The sequence below is a fragment of the Trichosurus vulpecula genome, chromosome 6 (assembly GCF_011100635.1).
Source record: "Trichosurus vulpecula isolate mTriVul1 chromosome 6, mTriVul1.pri, whole genome shotgun sequence".
NCBI classification, from domain to species: domain Eukaryota; kingdom Metazoa; phylum Chordata; class Mammalia; order Diprotodontia; family Phalangeridae; genus Trichosurus; species Trichosurus vulpecula.
Window position 1 is genome coordinate 265,630,936 of NC_050578.1, and position 22,190 is coordinate 265,653,125.

Here is a 22,190-nt window from a genome sequence, read left to right on the forward strand (position 1 = left end):
TGCTTAAACCTGACCACTTCCCAAAGATGAAGATCTGGGTAGGCCCAAAAACACAGGATTCACAGGAAACAAGTTCCTTATGAAAGTAACATCATCAAATTGTCAGCTTCATTCTACACTAGCTGGATGGCACACTGAGTTTCTGGTCCATAATCTGCAAAATGGAGATGATAATATTTATACTTCTTAACTCACAGGGTGGTATAAGGAGAGTATTTTGTAAACCTAAACGCCCACTAGAAATGGGAGAATTCATTCTTCTACAAATTCTCTTCAGAGCTGGCCCTGGAGACAGGAAAACCTGAGTTCAAGTCTAGCCTCAGACCCTTACTAGCCATGTGACCCTAGTTAAGTCACTTAAACTTTATCTGACTCAGTTTCCTCGTCTATAAAATGCACAGGGCTGTTGGGAGGACCTAATGAGATAACATTTGTAAAGCATTTAGCAAAGTGCCCTGCACATAGTAGGAGCTAGATAAATGCTTGCTGCTTTCTTTTCCAAAGGAGGGAGCTATCTCTGTCCCTCTTCATGTATAAAAGGAGCCAAGCCAGCTTCATAAGAATTTGCTAAAAAAAAAAAAAAATTCAATCAATCAACACATTGTTGTCAGTCATTTCAGTCATGTCTGACTCTGTGTCATCACCCAGGGGGTTTTCTTGGCAAAGATGCTGAAGTAGTTGGCCATTTCTTTCTCTGGTAGTTTGCCGTTTTCTTCTCCAGCTCATTTTGCAGATGAGAAACTTAGGCAATCAGAGTTTGGTGACCTGCCGAGGGTCGCCTAGCTAGTAAGTGCCTGAGGTCACAGTTGAACTCTGGAAGATGATTCTTCCGATCTCCAGGCCTGGCATTCTATCCACTGCACCAGGTCGCTGCCCCCAACATTTGTTAAGTGCCTACTATGTGCCAAGTGCTGGAGATACAAAAAGATGCAAAAGACAGTCCCTACCCATAAGGAGTTACCTTATAGTCTATTTATTGAGTGAATACAGACCAGGCCTAGAGCTGTGTCCTTACTAGGTTTGCATACCAAAATATAAGAAAAAAAAAAGTTTGCGTTCAATGGTGTTTCCCAGTTCTAATGTTCTATGTTCTAAAGGTCCCTCCCAGCGCCAACAGTCTATGTTCCCTGCTAGCTCTGATCTATGTTCTATGTTCCCTCCCATGAATTATATGAATTATGAACTATGAATTATAATCCCTCAATGATTCTTCTCCTCCTTAGAGTAAATGAAATCAAAACAAATAACTCAGTAAGAGGCCTGAAGACCCTTCTGCCCAAGCACACAGCCTCTATCCAGATTTGGGGGAGACCCCAGGAAATCCGGCCCCTGACTAGCCTTTGACTTAAAACAGAAACCAGAAAAAAAAAAAACAGAAACCAGGTACAGGCACCCAACTGGTAAGAAGCTAGAGAAGGTCAGTGAAAGGGCCCCCAGACTGACTTCAACCCCTCTGCCCAGGCAGGAGGGCTTTTATGGAGCCCAGGACCAAAAGGGACAAGGAAGAGGGGAAACCTGTGCTTTGATGGAACTGGTCCTGCTCTTCCAACCTAATGTAAAAGGGATGGCCTTTCATAGGCCCCTTCTCCTCAGGGTTTGTGCCAACTTTGGAAGAGAATTTGAGCAACTTTATCAAAAATGAAATCCTCACATACGTTACTGTGGCTGCAGCCACAATGGAAACATCCCTGATAGGCCAGCATGGCCACAGCTGACCACTTCCCCTCACCAGCCTCCCGCTGCCTTATCACAGGGACCTTGGCTCAAATCCTTTCCAGAAGCAAGAGATCACAAACTTATCTATATCTGCAGAAATCTACCACTACCTCTGGAAACCTCCCTCATCTACCCACCGAGCACAACAACGAAGGCCTTGTGTGCATGTGTGTGCATATGTGTGCGTGTGTTCACTGACACGCACACACAGGCATGCACACACACACACACATAATGCTGCAGCTGGGAAACCACTGCATCCACCAGGCCTTGACTTTCAGTCTTCTTCATTTTACTTTGAAGAACTGATTGTTCCCCTCCCTTCCCCTTCCCCTCAGTGGCTTCCTTGATCCATTTAGCTTTAGATCCCTCATTACTAATCCAGTGTCATTGGCACTGGGTTTCAATTCAGTTCATAGGGCGCCCACTATTGCAAGGTACTAGGCCAGGCACTGGGAATAAAAAAAATTAAATAGTCACCGACTTCAAGGAACTTACATTGTAGTGAGGGGTGAAGGGGGAGATACCGAAACTGTTGGCTCTGTTACCAAAGGACCTACGTTCAAATCCTGCCTGTGATGCTTACAGTGTTACATTGGGCAAGTCACTTAACCTCCATGGGCCTTGGTTTCCTCAAATATAAAATGAGGAGTTGAACCAAAAGGATCCATAGTCCCTTCCCAGATCTAACATTCTAGGTTTTAAGTTCCTAAGAGTTGTAACTACAAGGGGTCTTGGCGATCATCCAGCCTGGGGGTTCTTAACCTGTTTGGTGTCCTGGCCCCCTCAGGCCAGTGAGACTAGAAAGGCCTATGGAGCCCTTCTCAGAATTTTGTGTGTAACTGCATAAAATAAAATATGTGGGATTACAAGTTATAACAATCCAATACTAATATTTATTGATATATATACATACATGTACATATATACACATACCTGCATAATGTTTATATATACCAATTATACTGAAATACAGTTTACCAACATATTCTTGAAATGACCCCAGGGTAAGAACCTTAATCTAGTCCAGCCTCTTCATTTTACAAAGGAGGAAGTGAGGTCCAGGCGGGCTAATTAACCTGCTCAAAGTCACTTCGGTAGCAGATAAAAGAGCTGGGACCACAGGTTCATAGGTTTAGAGCTAAAAAGGGCCTTAGAGATGCCTTAGTCCAGTTGTTCTCAAAATGTGGTGCAGGGTCCTCGAGACCCTTTCAGGGGTCCCTTGAAGTCCAATCCATTTTCATACTAAGACATTTTGATTTCTAACATAATACGAATACATATAACACATAATATATATAATATGTATATGTACATATAATGTATACCTAATATGCCTATATAATATAATGTATACCTAATATACATGTATACACACACATACATATATAATATATACACAATACATGTACATGTACAATACATGTACACAAACACACACATATAATCTACATTTTAAAAGCTTTAGGGGAGGGAGGATCCTCAATTTTTAGGAACAAAAAGGCTTAATGGCTTTCATTTTATAAATGAGCTGACTCAAAGTCACACAAATAGGAAGAGGCAGACTCACAATTAGAACTCAGGTCCTCTGACTCCAGATACCTCCCTCTGTGCACTGACTTAGAACTTTCAAAGCCATATTCTGAGATGGTAAGTCCACATTTCCCCCATTCTCCAAGGTCCCTTCCAGCTCTGATGCTCTCTGTAGGGCAGAGTGTAGGGCAGAAAGGCTAGGAGCATGGGCCAAAGCTGAACTGGGATGACCCAGAAGAAATTCAGGCATTATTCTTTTCCAGCAACAGCAAAGGAGACTTAACCACAGATGGAAACCCTGGCTTAGTGGTCTGCTCTGCCTGCTGTCTCTGTATGAGAGCATGTGCCAGGTTCTCCCTGACATCCTAAGACCCTCCAGAGGAGGAGTTTTACATAGGTTTTTATCTCTTTGTAAACCCTCATACCTAGTACAGTGCTCTACACTTAGGTAATGGGCACTCGATGAATATTTCCAAACAATTTATTAAGTGCCTACTATGTGCTGGGAACTGTGTGTGCTAGGTGCTCAGATGCTGAAACAAAAACATGGAAACTTACATTCTACAAGGGAAAAATAAGGCATATACAGAGCACTTAAAAATTCAATGTTTTGGGGGTGGAGGGTGTCCCTCAATCAAGTATTTATTAAGCACCAATTATGTGCCAGGTACTTTTTAAGGGCAAGAACTTAGAAAAAGTAATGAGAGGGAGGAAATGGAAAAATGATTGGGGGAAATCATGATTGTGGGGTTAGATATCAGTTGGTCAATAAACATTTATTAACCACCTGCTATGTGCCAGGCATTATACTAAGCACTTAGATACAAAAAAAAAAAAAAGACAAAAGATAGTGCCTGCCCTCAAGGGCATCCACAGCCAAGTATCATGGAAAGAACCTTGAACTAGGAGTCAGCAGTTTAAATCCTAGCTCTGAAACTTCTTTGCTATGAGACTCTTCACTTCTCTAGGACTCGGTTTCCTTATCTACATAATCAAAAGAATAACACTCTCAAAATGTAAGTTGTCATTACTATGGGAGTACGGCCATCCCTGGGGCAAGGGAGTCATAGGAAAAGGAAAAGGAAAAGAGCTTTTGGAGAAAGCTGGACCACAAGTCTCCAAAGGAAGCCAGCCAAATGACCTAGCTCAGGGGCTTGGCCAAAGTCACACAGAAAGAAAGAAATGGACCCAGAATTTGAACACTGCTCCTCTGACTCCAAAGCCAGGATTTTTCCACTGTCCTATGCTCCCACCTCTTTCCCCTTCTTCCTTCACATCAAGCAAAGCTTCTTTTGATTATTTAAAAAAAAGCAATAATTCACATTTCTGAAGCATCCCAAATTCTGGAAATAAATTTTCCTCAAAAGTCGTCCTACAAAGTAGGAGGCACGTGTAATATTAATGGTTAGCATGCTGGGCTGGGGAGTCAGGAAGTCTTGGATTCCAAAACTGCTTCAGGCTGTGTGACCCTAAACAAGTCACTCATCCTCTCTAATGTCTTCATCTATAAAAGACAGAATAAACCCACCTACCCTTACAGCTTCAGTGGGAGAGTCCAGAGAGAGAGTAATTTATACAAAGCACTTTGCAAAGCATGAAGTGAGAGCTTTTGTTATTGCTGAGATCTCCACTTTATTAATGAAGAAACTGAGGCTTGCAGAAAAGGAATGCACTGCTAGTAAGAAGCACAGTCAGGCTTCCAGCCAGCCCTCTTTCCCCTCATTGCCTCTCACCCTGCCCCCCGAGCTCAAAACATCCCTAACTCAAAAGCTTGTGGAACTGAATGTTGTAAACTAAAAATAAATTAATTTAAAAGATAATGAAAAAAAATCCCTACTTCTTCAGGAATAATGAACCATGACCCAAGGAGACCAGAGGAGCCAAGACTAAAAGATGCAAGTCCCTGCCAGGATCCCCAAGTAGCCTGAACCGAACCCCCCTCCCCATCTCAGCAAGGTGCAGCTCAAGCACCCCACTCCTGCAGGGAACTGTCCTGGCCCTCCACACACACACACACACACACACACACACACACACACACACACACACACACAATATTTACAGTTTATCTCTCCTGTATTTATTTGCCCGTGAACATCTCCCAGTCCCCCAGGAGGGTACAATTTCCTAGGAGGTAGGAACTGTCTCCCTTTTGTATGCTTAGTGCCCAGTACCATGTCTGGTAATTAGTTAATGCCTATTGATTGAGTAATTGGTGGACTTTTACAACTTAACAGAGGCAACAGAAGTTTCCTGGAGAACTAAATCATGGATTTACTAATAATAATACTAGCTAGCATTTTTATAGAGCCTACTGTGTGCCAGGCACTGTGTTTTAACTTATTTCATTTGATCTTTACAACAACCCTGGGAAGTAGGTGCTATTATTATCCCCATTTTACTGGTGAGGAAATTGAGGAAAAGAGGTTAAATAACTTAGCCAAGGCCATACAGCTAGGAAGTCTCTGCAGTCAAATTTGAACTCAAGTCTTCCTGACTCCCGGTTTCTGCACTCTCCCCACTGTGCCACCTAGCTCCCTAGAGCTTAAAGGGATCAAGGCCATCGGGTCAAACCCTCTCATGTTACAGACAAGGAAACTGAGGCACAGAAGTGACTTGCCCAGGGTAAGTGTTTGAGGTAGCATTTAAACCCAGTTCTTCCTGATTCCAGGTCAATCAACCAATAATCACTAAGTATTTATTAAAGCTCCCTAGACATGCCAGGTGATGGAGACATAAATAGAAAGAAGGAAACGGTCTCGGTTCACCAGATGCTGACCATGCTGGTCTTCATGGACCACTCCTGAAGGGGCAAATGTTAACAGAGGGCAAAGGTTGAGTTTGATTGAGAGGCCTCACTCAGCAGGGTGGTAAAGGAATGCAGATGTGTGGGCAAGCAGATAAAGATACTTCTACAGTCTCTTCTCAACCTCAGAGACTCCCTAGGGAGGACAGCCTTACCTTCCTAACCTTAGAAACCTCAACTTTCTCCCCCATGGACTTGACTAAAAGGAACAATGGCACCTGATGTTTCTTATCCCTGATGCCTATTCTCCCATTCTCTGTTGTAGACTCATAGGATGTCAGAGCTGGGAGAAGCCTTAGAACAGGGAATGGCAGAGCTGGGAGGGGCCTTAGAACAAGGAGCGTCAGAGAAAAGAGGGGCCTTAGAACAAGAATGTCAGAACTAGGAGAGATCTTAGAACAGGGAATGTGAGAGATAAGAGGGTCCTTAGAACAGGAAATGTCAGAGCCAGGAGGTGCCTAAGAACAAGAATGTCAGAACTAGGAGAGAGACCTTAGAACGTGGAATGTCAGAGCTGGGAGGGGCTTTAGAACAGGGAATGTTAGGGGAAAAGGGGACCTGATAAAACAGTCAGTCCAAAGCATCCCTTAACAGATAAGGAACCTCAGACCCAGGGAAGGAAATGAAGCCTTTCCTGATTCTCTCCAATTCCTCTCACACCCCACCCTCAATCTGCCACGCACAGATTCTTATAAATGGTTCTGTCTGTCCATGACATCCCCCCAGACACTGTAAGGTCTTTGCCAGCAGAGGTTATTTCTCTTTCATTTCTGTCTCTCCAGGCCCTCCAACCACACAGGGACACAGCAGGAGATAATAAATGTTTGCTGACTGACCAACTGACAGGGACTTCAGGAAGACACAGCTCATCTGCAAGCACTGTGAAGAAGGCCCCCCCTTGCCTGTCCCTCCAGTTTCCTCTCCCTGGACTGCAAGAGCAAAACACGCATAAACCGCCCTCACCCCTCTCTGTCCTCAGTCGAAAAGGTCAGATGAACCTCCTCTGGTTCCCTTTTCTGCCACCTGTACCGGATCTGCCCTCATGAAGAAACCCCGCCCAAAGGAAGGCTTCCCCTTTCAGGGACCCTGAGTCTTCCTCAATGACAAGTCACGGGGAAACGGGTCGTCATCAGAACCCAAGGGCATTCAGTCCTGAGGTCAGAGGCGCTGAATCTCGAAGTAGAGCCCCCCGAATCAGATGCCTCGGGTAAGTTTCTTCAGCTCCCTGGGCCTCAGTTTCCCCATCTGTGAAGTGAGATCCCTTCCTGACTTCTACCACTTCCATTTTCCACTGTGATTCTTCTTCTATCTTCACTCTATTTCCCCTGCCTATGAGGCCACTTAGCACAGAGGATAGAGAGCTGAACTTGAAGTGGAAAGAACTGGGTTCAAATCCTGCCACTGACATATCATATATATATATATATATATGGGTGACCCTGGGTAATTTCCTCGCTTAAACTCTTCACAACCTAGAAAACTCCCCAAGAGACTGTAAAATACATAACAAGTGCTAATCTGAAGCAACAGAAGGATTCCCCACACTGGAAGTTCCCGAGACCAATGAAATCATTGCCCCAATCCAAAAACAAAAGTCTATTTTCCTAAGGGATGGAACTGAAAAATTAATAAACCATGAAACGCTGAGGTTAGTGACTTCCCCGAGCTATTAGAACAGCCAAAAACGGACCTGGGGTCCCGACTCTTAGGATCACATAGTCCCCACTAGACCAGCAAATTTTAGAGGTGGAAGGCCAAGCCCCTCAATGTACAGATAAGAAAACTAAAGGCCAAAGAGAAGAAATAATCAACAACATTTCTTTTATTAGTATCCCCGACGCTGAGCAGTGCCTGGCACATTTATCATTCAACTGTTATTCAGTCACATCTGACTCTGGGGTTTTCTGGGCAGAGACTAGAGTGGCTTAGCATTTCCTTCTGCAGCTCATTTGACAGATAAGGAAACGAAGACAAGCAGACTGTGTCCAGTATAGTACCAGTGAGAGACCGTCTCTGTTATCCGAAGGAGCAACCTACCGACATACGAGATCCTAGAGCTGGAGGGGATCTCAGAGGCCATTAAATCTACCCCCCACATCTTACAAACGGAGAAACTGAGGCACCAAGAAGTGGCACACAGATGGCAGAGCTGGGATTCAAACTCTGGTCTCACAGGTGCTCCAAGTTCAGTAGCTTTCTACCAGGCTGATTAAAATCAATTTTAAACAAAACCTAGACATATTAAGTATGCATGGAAACTACAACAAAAAAAGCTCACATTGCTCAAGTACTTTAACACTGACATCACGTGCACTGGACAGACTTTCTCACTGGAGCCTCAAAACCATCCTGCGCCATGGGTTCTACAAGTATTTGATCCCTATTTTATGTAGTAAGAGACTTGGGCTCAGACAGATTAGATGTTCATGGTCAGGCAGAGCTGCTTACATGTTGAAAACAAAGACTGAACCCTCAGCTTACTGATTTGAAGTGCAGGGCTTTACCCACTCTGCCACACTGCTGCCTATACATATACATATGAATACTTTGAGAATGAAGTAATTAAGTAGAAAATAAACAGACTTGATTTCTAATCCTGCTCTCCCACTAAGCCTTATAATGTGAGCAAATCATTTCCCCTTCCTGGCCTCAGCTTCCTTCTTTGTTTTGACAATTAGGAATAGAGGGCCTCTAAGGTACCTTCCAGTTATATGATCCTTTGTTCCGTAAACACTTCATCAAACGGACAAGCACTTGTGTTGGGCATTAATCATGTTAGACACTGGAGATTCAAAGACAAAAAAACAAACTGTCCCTGCTCTCAAGGAGCTTATATTTTGGAGGAGAGTGGGGCAAAGGAAACAAACAACGGGCTAGATTGCTGAACCTAGTAAGAGGTCTTCATTAGACACTCTGATACTCCCAGCAAAGGAATAGGTAGGTTAGGGGTAAACAAGGGTGGTGGTAGTTGGAACTTACTGAAAAGTAGGAAAAGGATTTGGAACACTGGCAGGAGTGGCTAGGGAGCCAATCTTGCTCTGCTCTAGAACAGGAGTTCTTAACATGAAGTCAAGAGTCCCCATCCCCCGCCCCCACCCAGGGTCCATGAACTTGGATAGGGAAAACTGCATCTTTATTTTCACTAAAATCGAGAATTTCCTTAAATGATGAAGGTAGGCAACAGAAAAGGGGTACATAGGCTTCCCTAGACTTCTGAGGGTATCTATCACACATACATATATACACATAGACACACACACACACACACACACCATTAAGAACTCCTGGAAGGGGAATGAATTGGGAGGGGATGACACGGAAAGGGCCATAGCCATAGGAGCATAGACATACAGGATGAAAATTCTCTGCCTTCCATAAAGGGTCCACCACTCAAGAAATCTGAAAGAATGCTGCATCTTTAGCAGCACCATGGTCCAAATGTGCTGTGAAAAGAGTAATGGATTAGGACAGGTTCAAACACCAGTTCTGCTGCTGTGTGACATTGGGCAAATGACTTCCCCCCTCTGGGACTCAGTTTCCTCTTCTATAAAATGAGGGGGTTGGAGCAGATGATTTGTAAGGTCCCTTCCAGCTCTGAACCTCCATATCTTTAAAAAGACTAGACCACCTTGGGTACATCATGGTGCACATATATGTGTCAGGCTCAGCCACGTAAGATAAGGCTGCTGTCCACACCAGCTGAATGGCATCAGGGCCAGGCCTCCCACTGGTTATCTAAAGATATAGCCAAGGTAGATGCCAGGAAGCTAGAGAGCACAGCCCACTGGGGCTCCCCATAGGAACCCCCGCCACCAGCTCTGCCCAGGCTGAATGCTGCCCTCAGTCACCCGCTATATGTAGAGGCCTAACAAAGCTGCCTTAACTAGGACAGCTAAAGACTGCACTAATCTCTTTAGCCAGAGGTTGAACTTTACTCACAGGCTCCAGGGACAGACAGTTGATCATTACCATGGGAACAGCCCAGAGTCTTTGTACAAGCCAACAGACTGCAAGGAAATCAAAGAATCCCAGAGAGGTTATGAAGGATCTCCAAGCCCCTCTTGTTGTGGTTGTTCAGTTGGAGTCCAACTCTTTGTGACCCCTTGTAATAACTGCCTGAGGCCAGATTTATGAGTCTTGCTGACTTTAGGCCCAATGCTATGTGCTGCATCACCTGGCTGCCCACCAAGCCCATCTAGTCCAACCCATAGAAGAACAAGACTCCACTCTCCCACGTACCCAACTAGAGGTCCTTCAGGTGCGATTTGCAGCCCTCCAGTGAGGCAGCCTCTCAAGCAGCCCATTTGTTTCTCATATAGCTCTTATAAAGCAGTTGTTCCTGGCAGAAAGATGAAATGTGCTTTTCAGCTTCTATTTATTGTTCCTGTTTCTGGGACCAAACAGAACAAGTCTAATCCTTCTTCAGTCAGTCGACCAATAAGCATTTATTACATAATTGCTACATGCTAAGTGCTGGGGATATAAAGAAAGGCAAACACAAGGCCCCTGCCCTCCGGAAGCTTACCTTCTAAAGGGGGAGACAACAAAAAACAATTACAGGACTTAGGAATCCCGACGGCCACAACTTTGAGCACCTCACTAACCTTCCTGGGCTTCATTTTGCAGAATGAAAGGGTTGTATGAACCAAGTGGCCTCAAAGATTCTTTACAGCTTTAAATCCCATTAAGGATCCTAGAGCTGGAAGGGCCCTTAAGAGCCTCTAATCCACCCTGTGACTAGCCATGTGGCCCACACAAGCTCCTGCTCTTTCTCAAGGAAATGCAGAAATAACTGGTTAGACTGTGAGCCCCTTGAGGGCAGGGGCTGTCCTTTCCTTTCTTTGCATTCCTAGCAGTTAGCCTGGCACATAGTAGGTGCTTCTGTTGACTGATTAGAAACGATATTCACAATGAATGGGGCATTTGTAGTCTCTATCTTCTAGGAGGTTGGCTGGACTACAAGTTTCTTGTCTTAGGATTTTACAATTGGATAGAACTTGAGAGATCGTCTCACCTCATTCTTTATGGAAGAGGACTATGGACCCAAAAGAGTTCAATGACTTTCCCAAGGTCATACGGCAAGGAAACTAAGGTTCGTACAGATTATGGGATTTTTCCAATGTTCCCCACTGAGTTAATGGCAGAGCTAGGATTCAAACCCAGGTCCACTGACTCTTAATTGGTATCTAAGATTTTCCAGGACACCAATGACTCACTCAATTTGGTCTCAATGGCCCAGTAAAATCAAAGAGAAGCCAACATCCTTTTCTCCTTCTTCCCCCCAGTAGCTTTGTGTTATGCTCTATAGCCAAAAGTGGTGCCACCCACTCAAAAAGGAATGGGATTAAAAATCTTCCCCTAATAGCAATGATGGACTAGCATTGAGCCGGCTACAATTTTTTTTTTGTCTGGCTTCTCTGGTGAATAAAGGTCCAAGTATACAAAATACCAGTCTAAGGGCCTTGGGACCATGAGCATAGAAAACCCATGACCTGGTATCCATAGAAAAGCTTCCCAGTGTGCCAAGATAAAGGCACCTTTGAGAGTAGGATGGTCACTGACCAACAGGGACAAGGGCGATTATTCTGTTCTGAGACACGGCTAAGGATTCCAGTACCTGGAGCAATGTTGGAGAGCAAGACAAGGAGAACAGTGACAGAGACTCTAGGATACCTAGATGTGAGCACATGTGGCCATCCCCACTGAGCCCAGGTGTTCTCCATTTCCTGGGTGCCCAGGCTAGGCCAAAGCAGGGGCAGCCCATCCCAGTCAGACCCAACAGCACCAAGGGTTTGGGTCTGGGTAGAGGAGTATGATACTAACCAGATGCTAAAGGAGTAACAGCCCCCTGGACAGCTGAGCAAGAGGGAGGGTTATGTGGTCTTCCCCTCCCCAGCCCATCAAGGTACTTACACAGCAGGGAGGGACTTTCTCCCAACAACACCTTGGTCTACAGTGACAACAGTCTTCAGGAAGAAGTGCTCCCAATCTTATCAGTGTCAGTACCCTAGGGCAAAGCCCCTATCACCCATAATGGTTATGGCTCTGATTCTCCTGATCCAATCAATCAACCAAGTACTTATTGAAGAGCATGGACTTTGGAGTCAGAGGACTTCAATTCAAATCCTCCCTCTGTGCTTTAGTCTCTTCCCCTCCCTGGGCCTAGTTTTTTCATCTATAAAAAGAAGTTAAACCAGATCAGCTCCAAGGCCCCTTCAAACTCTAAATCTATGATCATGACTTCTTGTGAACAAAAAACTAAAAAGTTCTCTGTGCATTTAAGCAAATTGCAGCTTAGTTGAGGAGAGAAGATGATGTCTTAGAATTTTAAAGTTGAAATTGAAGAGGCAGCATGTGCTAGCATAGAAAGAGTATGGAATCTAGACCTGGGTTCTAATCTGGGTTATGCTGTTGACTAGCTAAGTGATCTTGGGTAAGCCTCGCTGAGCCTCAGTCTCCTCCGCTGTCAAATAAGTAAAGCAATAACTACAAACCTTCCTTCACAGGGTTTGCTGGGAGAGTCAATTAAGATAATCTATGCAAAACCCTGTGCAAACTTTAACTGGCCATAGAAATATCAGTGTTATTCCGTGAGCTTAGAGGTCATTTAGTTCAACCTGGCAGGGGAGGAACCCACTACGAATTCTTACCCTTAGGCCTGAAAACAAAACATAAACATGCACAAGTAAGATAGCATTTACTTCTTCCTACTGCTAATTGTGGGGGATAATTAATAATAACTGAGGAAACAATCTGACCTATATGACTTGTTAGCAAAACGGACATAACAAACTGGTCTTGGGGCTGAATGGGGAGGCCAGACCCATTTATTATGCCTTTTTTGCTAATAAATTGTATAGCTTGGTTGGTTTCCTCAGTTATTATTTATTCACCACATGATGAGATGGCAAATGAAGGGTAGAAACAACACTTAACATAAGAACTCAGGGGAGTTCTGAAGTATAGGTCCTGGGTTCATACTGGACCTCAGGGCCTCAGGCCATGGAGCCCAGCCCAGGAAGAAGTGACATGGCCAAGGTCACAAAGGTGCTATTTAATCCCAGGTGTTCTGCACTCAGAGCTGGCCCAATTTCTTCTGTACCATACTGACTCCAGGTTTCCTTAAAGAGGTGAGAGTTGATGCCTTCTTAGGGAGGGTGGGTGGGGAGGGAAGAGGGGAGAGAATTTGGAACTCAAAGTTTTAAAAACAGATGTTCAAAAACAACAACAACAAAAAGTTTTTGCATGTAACTAGGAAATAAGATACACAGGCAATGGGGCATAGAAATTTATCTTGCCCTACAAGAGAAGAAGGGAAAGGGGGATGGGAGGGGAGTGGGGTGACAGATAGGAGGGCTGACTAGGGAACGGGGCAACCAGAATATACACCATCTTGGAGTGGAGGGTGGGTAGAAACGGGGAAAAAATTTGTAATTCAAGCTTTTGTGAAAATCAACGCTGAAAACTAAACATATTAAATAAATTTAAAAAAACAAAGAAGAAAAGAGGTGAGAGTTGAGCTGAGCCTTGAAGGATGGGGGATGATTTGGGGAGATGTCAGGGAGAGAAAGAATTCTGGGTATGGACAGAATGGAGAACCAGTGTGAGCCAATGCCAAACGTCTAACCCTTAGAATCATGGGATTTAGAGATCCCCTAGTGCAGAGCTCCTAACCTTTTTGTGTGCCATAGATGGACTCCACTGGCATTTTGCTATAGACTCCTCAGAATAATGGTTTTAATTGCATAAAATACATAGGATGACAAAAGAAAGCAAGGATTAGGGAAATAAAGTTGTCGATTGTTTCTCCATCCAAGTCCACAGACCCCTCCCCCCACCTCAAAATCTATCTACCGCCTTGGGAGCCTGTGGACCCCAAGTTAAGACCCCTAAACTAGACCAACACCTTCCTTTTACAGAAGAGGAAACTGGGGCTCAGAAAAGAGAAGCAGCTTGCCAAGGCCACACAAGGACTAATTTGAGAATAACTGGGAACTCTGGCCTTCCAATAACAGAGCTAGATTCTTCCTGCTGTACCATACTGCCTGGCTAGATAGTTCTCCCATGAGCTTCAGCTCCTCCGCCCCACCCCCACCACATTACTGGGAATAAAAATAAAATTAATCTCCTTCTTTCATCTAAGCATTTTGTCTTCTGGCCTGAGCCTGCCGGGTTCTGTAATCCCTCTTCAATCCCTGTCACTCTCCTCTCCTGACCAGCCTCCCTCCTGCTCACACAGGAGGAGTGAATTCTCCATGGACAGCCCCTAGCTGAACATACAGAAGGCCAAAATAGCCATGCATTCCAGTGTTCACACCTCAGTGCTCAGCAACTGACTCGCCAGTAGGGAAGGGCCTAGTTCTACCTGGAATCTGAGACAAGAGGCAAAGTTGGCTTGTTGTTCTTAGATTTCCAAAAGGAGGGGCCTAATCTACCCCAGTCCTGTAAGTGAGGACATTGCCACAAGTAAGTAGAAGTCTCTCCAGTCCTTCCCCTCCAAAACCTTCAGAGGGATACAATGGAAGGTCCAGAGGGCAGGGATGGTTTTCTGTTGATTTTTTCCTTCCTACGTATCCTCATGACCTAGCACACAGTAGGCTCTTAATCAATGCTTTCAGGATAGAATGGGACTCCCCTAGCAATGGAACAAGACACCAGTTGAGCCATTGTTTGAGGTACTGAAAACTCTAGGCCCTCTCAAAGGAAGTCCAATTGACTCTAAAGAGATATCCTGACTCAGAATCCATTTTTTCCTTCAAGTCTCAGCTCAAGCACCACCTTCTTCACGAGATCTTTCCTGATCCCCTACCAATTACTAGCTACTTCCCAAAATCACTTTGTGCCAATCCTGTACAGAACTGTATATGTACAGGATGTCTCCTCAACAAGACCAAAAGTAAGCTGTTTGAGGACAGGGGCTGTTTTCACTCTTACATTTGTATCATTAGCACCTAGCTCCACACCTGTCATTCGGGTGCTTAATAAATGCTTGATAACAACCAAGGCAACCAAAGGTGTCCGTGACACCAAAATGGGGAAGAATGCCTGGCTTTCACTAGTGTTCTCCAAATACCAGTAACTAGGTGGCTCCAATTATTTACTGATCTGAGGGAATTTAAAAAAAATATACTTTTAAGTCTACCAAAGGTAGCTCTATTTCTTAAAAATGTATGAACTTGTACTTTTTTAAAGGTCCACACTTGTGATTTCATCCACGTGGGGAACTCCCAGTGTAGAAACCACTCACCAATTCACGTTGGACACTTCTCTGATTTATAAAGGGGTTCCTAGAACACCAAAAGGTTATGGGAGTTGCAAGGTTCACCCAGCAGGTATATCAGAGGCAGAGCTTGAATTTAGATCTTCTCTACAAGGTCACTTTGGTAACCCTCTTGCACAATTTGGGGCCTCCCAAACTTGTATGTAATAGGTGCTTAATAATGGCTAGTTGGGTTGGATTAGATTATATGAACTTTTAAAAGTGGCTCCTCCATCTCCCAGCATCTAGATCCATTCTCATCTTCCTAATCTCCTCCCCCACCTGTTCCTTCCTTTCCCGGCCCTAACCTTTGCTGAGGGCTAAGGGGAGTGGACCAATTCACAGTACACTCTAAGGTTAAGAAACATTGGCCTGGCCTCTGCAAGGAAGAGAGCCTGGTACAGTGGAAAGGAAAAGTGGATGGAGATTTCAAGGACTTGAATTCAAATCCTGACTCAGTACTTATCAGCTGTATAACCTTGATCAAGTCATTTGACCTCAATTTTCTTTCCTACAAAATGAACAGGTTGGACTAGATGGCTTCTAAGGCCCCTTGCAAATCTGGATTTATAATACTAGGTGGCTCATTAAATAGTGACAAACCTGGAGCCAGGATAACCCGAGTTCAAATACAGACACTTGCTGGCTGTGTGATCCTGGGCACGTCACTTAACCCTGTTTGCCTCAGTTTCCTCATCTGTAAAATGAGCTGGAGAAGGAAATGGCAAATCACTCCAGTATCTCTGCCAAGAAAACCCCATGTGGGGTCACAACAAATTAGATACAGCTGAAATGACCGAACAACAATAATAGCTAGCATTTATACAGTGTTTTAAAGACTTGCAAAGCTCTTGGCATATATTTTCTCATTTACATATTCTTGCACCATTGTGAGGAAGGAGCTATTATTCTTATGTTACAGAGGACAGAACTGAGGCTGAGAATGGTTAAGCAACTGGCCCAGAGTTAAACGATCTAGAAATACTCAAAAAGAAATCAGTAAGAAATAACTTCCCCAAGCCAGGCTAGGTCCCTCCCTGGCACATCTGGGTATTCATGGTGAATTGACAGCCTATACCTACATTTCACTTAATGACTACTGGCACTCCAGAAGACTGGCCTGAGAGTTTGTGGCTATGAGGACTTACTGAGGGGCCCAGTATCAAAGATAAGGGGAGACTCAAGCCTTGTGTCTCTGATCTCCGGAAGAACCCAAGCCCTGGGGTGGGGGCAGGATGCTAATAGTGAAGGCCGTGATGTCTACCACCATGCCTGCAACAATGGAGTTTCCAGGAAACGGAGCTGGGTTTATGTAATTCTCTCTGAACTATTATCTCCTTCAGAGTTATATGTAATTTTTTTTTCTTTTTGGCAGTGGGAACGGTCTGGACTTCTGATCTCATCAGTGTGGTCACTCCCTGAGTGAGAGCTCCCTCCACCAACGCAGATGCACTACTCATCTATAATTTACAGTCTTAAGAGAATTACCTGGAGGTACTGAGGTCACATAACTAGTATATCAGGGTCTGGATTTGAATTCAGGTCTCTCTTCCCCCAAGGTTTGCCCTCCATCCACTTTGCCTTGCTGTCTCTTAATATGCAAAGCTGGAAGGGACCAAGAGGAGAAGTGAACTGCTTTAATTCAAAGCCAGTTGACAGCAGAGCTAAGCCCAGAACCCAGAGCTCCCTGCTGCTTACTTCCATGACCCTTCTACTCCACCCAACCCAAGCCCCTCTAGAGCATTAGTAAGCCTTCCTATGCTCCAGGGCAGCTCATCAGGTCCCATGCAAGCAAGGATGGGGTGACCATGGAGAGAGGGTAGGATCAAGAGTCAAAGGACTGGGGGTGGAATTCTGGCTCTGCTTCTTACTACCTATATGACCTTGGACAAGTAATTTTCCCTCCGTGGGTCCTCATTAAAATGAAGGGGCTAGACCAGATAGCCTCTGAGGACCCCTCTGACTATATGCCTGTGATCTTCTATGATTTCCACTTAGGTCCCTCAATGTTATGCCCAGTGTTTTTCCCACATCTCTCTCTCTCTCTCTCTCTCTCACACACACACACACACACACACACCCTATGCTATTTCTTGCCTTTGTTCAGTCATTTCAATAATGTTCAAATCTTGGTGACCCCATTTTGGGTTCCTCGGCAAAGACACTGGAGTGATTTGCCATTTCTTTCTCCAGGTCATTTTACAGATGAAGAAACTGAGGCAAACAGGGTTAAGTGACTTGCCCAGGGTCACACTGCTAATAAATGTCTGAGACCAGAGTTAACTCAGGAAGAAGAGTCTTCCTGAGTCCAGGCATGGCACTCTAGTGCCACACCTAGCTACTCTTAGCCTTGGTCTATCTCATACCTGGCCTCCTCAGCCTTGTCTCATGGAATCCCATGCTTCAGTCAAGAATGGGCTCCTCACTGCCTTCTCCAAGCCTTTCCTGATCCTGCCAGCTGCTAATGCTCTCCCCACCCTCCCCCTAACTTCATTTAATGTATTTAGTATTCATTTTGTATGGGACCTATGTGAGAAGCAGTATGGTATCACAGATAGAGCTCCAGTATTGGCACCAGGAAGACCTGGATTCAAGCCCTGGATTTCACTTACATGCTGGCTATGTCATTCTGGACAAGTCATTTACTCTCTCAGCACTACTGGCCATTCCCTAAGACTATACCTGGCAACAGGCTCTGGTAGAGAAGCTTCCTCACCTGGCAGTTTCCTATATAAGTGACATCAAGTTCAGTACGTATTCCCAGATTTAAAAATATACTTATAGAGGTAGGTATTCTTGACCCCAATTAAATATAAGCTGCTTGAGGGCAGGAAGTGCTTCATTCTGTCTTGGTCTCTCCATCCCCTAGCACGATTGCCACAGACTCATTTAATAAACACTCGTAGCATTGTTAATTAGCAATTTCTTGCAGGAAACTAGATGGATGGGATCTTTCCTGCTTCTCCCTGGAGGCGTTAAAACAACTGAATAGACCCCTCAGATGACGTAGAACGTGCCCAGTCCTAACTAAAGGGAGGTAGGAGACATTCTATTCTACCAGCCCCTAGGAACAGGCTGGGGCGTCTGAACCACCTCGCCACCGGGATTCCCCACAAAGTGCCACAACAAGCCCTGGACCCTTTCTTTGTCCTCCTAGGCTCCTCTGGCCAACCTTGAGGAAGCCTGGCACTTTGGTTTCATACGCATCCCTACAATAAGCTGGGGTCAAAGGGTAATGAAGAACTTGGCCAAGGCTTGGGAGGAGAAAGAAAAATAAATCGTAGACAATAGAAACTCAAGTGATGAGGGAGGAATCGATGAGAGGAGATAGTGAGCAGCAGAGCCCAGGCAGCTAGCCAGACCGGACTTTTTTTTTTTTTTTTTTTAAGTTAAAGGAGGTGTCAACTGCTTCAGGGGAGAGGCTGGAGGGAAAGAAGAGTGCCTGGGGGAGAAAGGAGTCAAGAGAGCCCAAGGGAGAAAACAGACAGAAGGAGTGACCTGAATGACCTCTTTGTTCTGTTTGCCCAGGAAGACCAAGCCCCACCGCCCTCCCCACTCTGCCAGCCCAAAGTAGCTTAGGTGACCCTGCACGGAATAGAGCACAAAACACACACGAACGCGCGACTGTCAGGGGCTGATGCTGAGTGCACAGAGACCCAGCAGTGGAGGGGGTGAGGATGGGCATGGGGGTGGGGACGGAAGCCAGAAGCCATTCACCCATTCAGAGTTTCGGAGCAGCTGGACAGACCGAGGGCGGTGTGGGGCAGGGACGGTCGGGGAAGCCGCAGCCTCCCTGGAATGAATCAGCCGGCACATGACACGGGTGGGAAGGGGAGCCGCAGCACCAGGGAAAGGGGGATCGGAAGAATGGAGGAGGGGAAGGACGACATCCCACCCCTCTGGCACGTACACAACCCCCCGGGCTGTCCTGCCTGGCCCTCCCGCCCCTGCCCCCTGCCCCCACGCAACTCCCCCCCCGCCCCCCCGCCATGAAGGGGGCTGCCCTCCACCTCCGCCGGAGGGAGCCCGTGGGGAAGCGGCACTCACAGCCTTCAGCTGCTCTAGCCGATCCTTCATCTTGGCCAGGGGAGCCTCCGGGGGGCCCCCTCCCCGGTGCCGGCAGGCAGTTGAGCGCGGCCCAGGTGAGCACCGCCCAGGTGAGCTCAGCCAGGTGAGCACAGCCCAGGTGAGCGGCAGGAAGTGGCCGCCCGAGGTTGGCCGCAGGTGAAGGAAGAGGAGGGGGGCGACGGCCGCGAGCTAGGAGGAGCGTCTAAGTCCCTCTGGGGACTGCCGGCCCGCTCCCCGCTTTCCTGCCCCGCTCGACTGTGCAGTCTCAATCCGCCCCGGAGCCTGATCCCCGGGCCGGCTGGCGCAGAACGGCGGCGGGACTAATCCTCGCGTACACTCTAGGAAGAGGGGAGGCCGGCTGGGCACCGCCCCTTCTACCTGGACACCTCCCACAGCTCAGCGGCCTTAAAGGGCCAGCCGCAGCCCGCATTCCCTGGGCCCCCTGCTCTCTTCTCCCCTCCTCCGATCTCCCACCTGCTCCACTTCTCTTTCTACTTTTCCTCCTTCTCGCCCTCTTTCTCTTCTCATTCCCATTGCCTCAACATCTTTCTCCTCCCCCTCCCCCGTCTCTTCTCTCCTTGATTCCTCCCCAGCCCTTCCTCCTTCTCCTCCCTCCCCGCTTCTCCCCCCCAACCCACCCCACCTCTGCTCCTCCTCCCCCTCCTCTCCTGCCTTCCTTCTCTCGGTCTAGTACCACTGCCTCTAGGAAGGCCACCCCGACTTTGGCCTCCTACCAAACAGAGAAACATCCAGGAGCTAGAAGGAGAAGGTCTCATGGGAGAGGAGGAAGAAATCTGAAAGGTCATCAGAGGTTGGGAGAGGGCAGAGATCATACATTTAGACCAGAAAGATCTTTGAGGACTTTATTGTACATATGTGGACACTGAGGCCCAGGGAGGTGAGGTGACTTGCCGTGGGGTTCACAGCCGGTGAGTGGAAAAGTCAGAATTCAAACCTGGGTCCTCCATGCCAGTCAATTCTGACCCTAACCCCAATTCTGCTTCTGTCATTCAATCGGACAAGCACTTCTGCCAGGGGCCAAGGCACTGTGCTGGTACAAAGACAAAAAAGCAACCGGTCCCAGCCCTCAAGAAGCTTACCATATAGTAAATGCCAAATATATGCAAAGTAATTTGGAGGGGGGAAGGCACTGGCATCTGCATCAGGGAAGAGCCTATCAAGGGTGGTTTCACCACAGCCACACTTGCAGGTTCTGGACCCTTGCCTCATGAACGAAATACTTCTTGAGCTGAGCTTTGAAACAGTCATAGATTTTGAGAGACAAAGGCAAAAATAAAAAATAGGGGGAGGGAACCATTCCAAGAATATGGGATACCTATCAGAGATGATGTATTCTGTCCAGTTTTGCTTGACCACAGAGTATGGGAAAAGAAGTAATGTATAATAAGACTGGAAAGATCTGGGGGAGTTAGATGGGCTGGAAATGCCAGGGGAGTGGAGGACAAACTGAAAAGGATATTAGAGAATTGGAGAGAAGGTAGAAAGAGTCCCCAGGGAAAGGAAGAAAACCTTTAGAGGATAGGAGAAAGCAGAACCCCATGGGGTTGGAAGTAAATCAGAAAAAAAGGACTGGTGGAGAGAGGACAGTGGTCTCCAGGAAGTGGAGGAGCTAACAACTGGAGAACAGTAAATATGTCAAACTCACTGGCTAAACTGGCCCTAACTTCTCTTCCTGGTAGAAGGTCAACATCTATGGGCACCTGTTGGAATAGATGGATGAGTCATAGAATCAGGATGCTTTGAAGTGTAAAGAAATTTTAAAGATCCTCTCTGCTCATCCAACTCCCTTCTTTCACACTTGCCAAAACTAAAGTCCAGGGAGAAAAAAATGACCTCCCAAGGATCACGCTAGCAAGTGGGTGGCAGAAGCACATTCTCAGGGGGCTCCTGGCTCCCAGTCTCAAGCTCTTTCCACTCTGCTGCCATCTCTGAAAGCATTGGATTAAAAGACCATTGTAAACTCTCCTCTTTCATTAAAGTGCTAGCTGTTATAACTATTCTCTGCTGCCTTCTCCCGGAGGCTTTTCCTCCTGGCTGGATTCTGTCTCAGTCCTAATCCTTGCCTTGTTACCAAATTCCCTACAGCAGAAGGATTGGAAAGGTCACTGAAGAACTCTCTACTTCCCTTCAGCTGCAGTGAGTTATAGTAGAAAGAGCACTGGTTCTGCAGCCTAACACACCTAGGTTCAAACTTTGGCTCATGGGGCAGCTAGGTGGTACAGTGAGTAGAGCACCGGCCCTAGAGTCTGGATGGACCTGAGTTCAAATCCAGCCTCAGACACTTCACACATGTACTAGTTGTGTGACCTTGGGGAAGTCACTTAACCCCAATTACCCTGCCTTCCCCTCTCCAAAGAAAACAAATTTTGGCTCAGCAGTTACATCATTGTGACCTCAGACAAATCCCTTCTCTGCACCTCAGTTTACTCAGCTACAAAATGAAGAAGTTAGATTAGATGATCTCTAAGGACTTTGAACTTTTGCAGCCTTTGGTCCTTATGATCTGCAGTGCATGTTCAGACTTTATTCCTCTTCACCCTACAAGTTTCACTTCACCCCTAGATTCTCACTTGGGAAGTATGCTATGCCCTTGGGCTTCTCCCCTCTGACTGGCTGGTTCCTCCCCAAACCCCCATTTTTAGGAGGATGCTCAGGCCAGCCATGTCTTCATTCCTTGCCGCCACATCATGTTCATTTCTATCACGCCTGCCCCACCCCCTAAAGTTTCAGCTTCCCTTTATGTGTTATTTTCTCCCTTTAGAAGGTTAGGTCCTTGAAGACAGACAC

At 46.1% G+C, this 22,190-nt stretch overlaps 1 protein-coding gene across 2 annotated transcripts in view; it reads right to left on the reverse strand.

Moving 5' to 3' along the window:
* STX3 (syntaxin 3) overlaps nt 1-19,485 on the reverse strand; it is a 56,762-nt gene extending 37,277 nt beyond the window's left edge. The window contains exon 1 of one of the 2 annotated variants that reach the window (XM_036762228.1): nt 19,362-19,485. In XM_036762228.1, coding sequence (XP_036618123.1) covers nt 19,362-19,391 — 30 coding nt within the window. In that variant the 5' untranslated portion in view covers nt 19,392-19,485. The remainder of the gene's footprint in view (nt 1-19,361) is intronic. The other variant, XM_036762227.1, reaches the window with a different exon arrangement.
* Between the last annotated feature and the right edge of the window lie 2,705 nt (nt 19,486-22,190).